General features: G+C 42.3%; 1 protein-coding gene and 1 non-coding gene across 2 annotated transcripts in view; both read right to left on the bottom strand.

Annotated features, from left to right (window-relative positions):
* RBMX (RNA binding motif protein X-linked) overlaps positions 1–3187 on the bottom strand; it is a 4379-nt gene extending 1192 nt beyond the window's left edge. Inside the window, exons 1-7 of the mRNA XM_077774010.1 lie at positions 3042–3187; positions 2740–2846; positions 2089–2260; positions 1367–1519; positions 918–1032; positions 697–822; positions 528–610 (exon numbers count right to left, since the gene is read on the bottom strand). Coding sequence (XP_077630136.1) covers positions 528–610; positions 697–822; positions 918–1032; positions 1367–1519; positions 2089–2260; positions 2740–2846; positions 3042–3150 — 865 coding nt within the window. The 5' untranslated portion in view covers positions 3151–3187. The remainder of the gene's footprint in view (positions 1–527; positions 611–696; positions 823–917; positions 1033–1366; positions 1520–2088; positions 2261–2739; positions 2847–3041) is intronic.
* Positions 2924–2992, bottom strand: LOC144239961 (small nucleolar RNA SNORD61). The gene has a single exon (XR_013337527.1). It is a non-coding gene; the product is annotated as a small nucleolar RNA SNORD61 (small nucleolar RNA).
* Positions 3188–3788: the final 601 nt, after the last annotated feature.

Genomic DNA, 3788 nt, shown 5'->3' with positions numbered 1-3788 from the left:
GGGATGTTTTAAACTCTGCCATTGCTGGCCATTAACAGGGGTTTGCTCATCTGCTGAGATACGGAAATGGATGGGTTTTAATGTTTGTTTTGAAAAGACTGAAGACGGTGTGTATTTCAAGAGGATATTCCAGACCGCTTGTTATTTTATAGTAGACACTCAGACACTTTCCAGTGACAAGTTGCAATTTTGAACTGTAGACTTTCCTTCATATTGCAATGGTAAACATTTGATCTTGTTAATAAAATTTTTAAAATTGTATTTTCACTGTTGGGGGAAAACACATAAGGCTGCCAATTTAAGCAAGCAAAATCCCCTCCAAAGCAAGCAAACAGCCTCAAAAAGAAAACAAACTTAGAAAAAACAAAAGCCCCTCACAAAACTAGGAAAAGCCCAGCTGATAAAGTTACCCCTTGAAAGCAAGCAAATATCCCTTAAAAAGCAAGCACCACACAGCCTAGTAAAGTGGCTCATGAACCTAAAAACTCAAGCTGGTGATAGTCAAAGACCCTCAACCAGTATCTTACCATAACTCTCATAGGAATCTCTGTAGGAGCCTCCACTGGGATGATCCGAATAGTCTCGATCACGACCATAGCCATCTCTATCACTAAAGAGAAAAACGTGTAAGTCATGGGGATGGCTTTTTCGGGCAAAAGGAGTCACAAGCTGTGGCTGGCAGCAGGATCACATTACCTATAGCCTCTTGATGGGTAGTCATCACGTGAACTGGAATGACCATAATCACGGTAAGTATAATCTCTCGGTGGTGGGGCGTAATCTCTTGTATCACGAGAACTTGGGTAATCTCTGCTCGAATAGCTACAAAAGCAAAAAATCAACTCAGATCACACTTTTGACAAGGTCTCTCTTCACCGGAAACTATGGAGACACCCTCCATGACACCTGTCCGTTACCTGTCTTTCGTAGAATATCCATCATCTCTTGGGGACAAATACACATCTCTACGCGAGGGCAGGGGCTCCCTTCGAGGCGGGCCTCCGTAGCTGTCTCTTCCACGTGACACGGGAGCTGAAGAAAAAATAATCATTTTTAAAAACAGCCCAAGCAGGAAGCTAAAATGCGACTTTACATTCAGATCATGAAAAGGAGGGCAGTTCATTCAGATAGGACAGTACAGAACTCAAGTAGTCTCGGTCTAAAATCTCCTATTCACCACTCGCCTCTTCGGTGCATATTAACTTCACGTACCTACATCAATTACCCCGAGTCGAGGAGTCAAATTTCATAAGCCACCTTTTCTATTGAATGTTTTTATTTTAGACCATCATTTTCTAAGTCCCTTATCAACCATGTGCGGTGTCATGGTGGCAGAACGGGTTATTCTAAAAACTCCAGCACTTACCTCTTCCTCCCATTCCACTGCTGCTGCGAACTGGTCCTGAAGGGGCTGATCTTTTAGGGGGAGGACCGCCACTTCGTGGTGGTGGTCCTCTTTTTACTGGGAGTGGTCCCCTGGAAGAACTCATGTTAAAATTCATGGAATAACCACCATCATCTACATTAAAATAAAAAAGAAAAGCCCATTAATCATCACAATAATCGTTAAGAAGCTGTACAAATTTTCTTTGCTCGATCAAGAATGACCATTTTCTGTTTAGTTGCGGGGTCCTGCTTTAGTTTTCACTTGGACAAGACTACCGAACCAAGGGGAGTCTATCCAGACTATCAACAGAACGGTAGTCCTTAAATTGCTTCAAAGAAAAACACTAACGGTTTCATTTCTAGATACGTATTAAGACCTAGATCAAAATGTTTCTGAAAAGTTTCCTGCAATTTTTCCCCAGGAACCACCTAGTTTTGTTTCCCATTGTTTATTTGCTTTCATATTTAAATCATCTCTATGCCCAACATGGGGCTCAAAACTCACNCCCCATTTTTTTTTTTTTTTTTTTAACACTAACATAATGGCTTCTAGGTCTAAGTCATAAGGACTTTGAGAAATGAGTAAAGTGTTCTCAGTATCAGATAAAGCCTTTACACAAGGGCTTAACCAATGCACCCATTGGTGTGAGGCTTGCAGTTCCTAAATTCCACACCAAGCCTGGGGTAGACCCACGTCATTACCCATGTGCCCTCCACGTGAGGGAGGTCCCCTGGTTCCTCCACTGCCTCCTCTTCCGCCCCTAAGGCCTCTGGGAGGGCCTCTGCTTCTTGGAGGTGGAGGTGGTCCACGTCTGCCACTTTCAAATGACGGTTTAGTGGCTTGTTCTACCTTGATGGCTTTTCCATCTAAGGACTAAACAACATGAAAATGTAATTCCATCAACACGGAAAGGAAACTCGCGGATCCATTCACTATGCATCGTGACGCCAATGCACCCTTTATAATTAAGTTTGCAGGTAAATTTTGCTCAATAAAAATACAGGGTAGTTTTCCCATTGCCAGTTTTTTAGGAGGACACTGAGGAGCTGAACCCCAACATAAGGTCCACTGCACTGGTCAATAAAATGTAAAAGGCCAGTCAAGAGAACAAACTGGTCACCGGAAAGCCAAGTTTTCAAGTAGAGAACGTACAGAATCACACGCTATTCTGAACTGAAACACTTTAAGAGCATAATCCACAACTTTGCAAATTTTGAAATCACAAACGGTTAAGGGTAGATGCTTCTAGAAAGGTATACCCTCAAACACAATTCAAGAAAGGTACACTCGACCAGATTTCAAGAATGCTGCTCATTTATGCACTAGGAATCGGGACCATTGTGCAATCTCACCTTTCCATTCATGTCTCTGGCTGCATCCTTAGCATCTGCGGGGCTTTCAAAGGTGACAAAAGCAAATCCTCTTGATTTGTTGGTTTCACGATCTTTCATCAACAGAACTAAAAAACAGTTTTGGGTGGGGGAGGGAGTGTTACTCTAGTTCTAACAAAATGACCAACCTAAGCCTATAAAATGCAAGCTCAGAACTTCTTAGAGGACAAAATGTATCATGTCAGACGATCAGCATAATCAAATTCATCACAGCTCACATTATGAATTACTAACAGCTCCACATCTGCCTTCAGATAACTCACCTTCCACTATTCGTCCATATTTGCCAAATACGGCTTCAAGAGCTTTCTCATTTGTTTCTGTATTGAGGCCACCAATGAAAAGCTTTCCTGGGCGATCTGCTTCAACCATTTTTTCCCCCTGGTAAGAGTCTGTTGAAGAAGAACAGTATTACCCTCCCTAGAAAAAGTTCAAGTTTATAGGACACATGTATTATTTACTGACGCCATCTTTGTCATATACCATAAAATCATCATTCCTGAAAACCTGAAGACCCCAAAAGCATTCTTTTCTTCGAAACGTCAGCAGGAAACCAATAAGGTTAGTCATAGCGCAGTTTGCATTAGACTAGTGAAAAGGGCCAACTTCTGTCTCCATCTTTAATCCACCTTGGCAATTCTAATCAAGCAACTCCTCAACGTTTGAAAAAGCAATTCCAGTTTTAATCCTACATGTGCTGCCTTTTAACGATCACATCCAGATTACCCTGACGGCTTTTTAAAGTGTAGAGCCTCACTCAAGGTCACAGGCCAGACGGAGGACCTCTTCCAAGAACTTTGCCTTTCCTCGTTAGGATTCCCTCCGTCAATCTAAGCAGAAATTTCAAGTTTAAGCCAAGTTAGAGGTCCCCTTCTCCACCAAGCCCCTGCCAGGCCGAAAAGGTTTAGAAATAAAGATTTCGGCATCGTTTCATAATAACGGAAGGTGGAAGCGCGCATCGTATCCCTAAGCACTCCATGACTGCAGCAGAATCCAATTAAAAACCTTCA

Source organism: Crocuta crocuta, unplaced genomic scaffold (genome assembly GCF_008692635.1).
Source record: "Crocuta crocuta isolate KB4526 unplaced genomic scaffold, BGI_CrCroc_1.0 scaffold241, whole genome shotgun sequence".
NCBI classification, from domain to species: domain Eukaryota; kingdom Metazoa; phylum Chordata; class Mammalia; order Carnivora; family Hyaenidae; genus Crocuta; species Crocuta crocuta.
The sequence above is the reverse complement of the archived record's forward strand: the minus strand, read 5'-3'. Positions and strand labels throughout refer to the sequence as shown.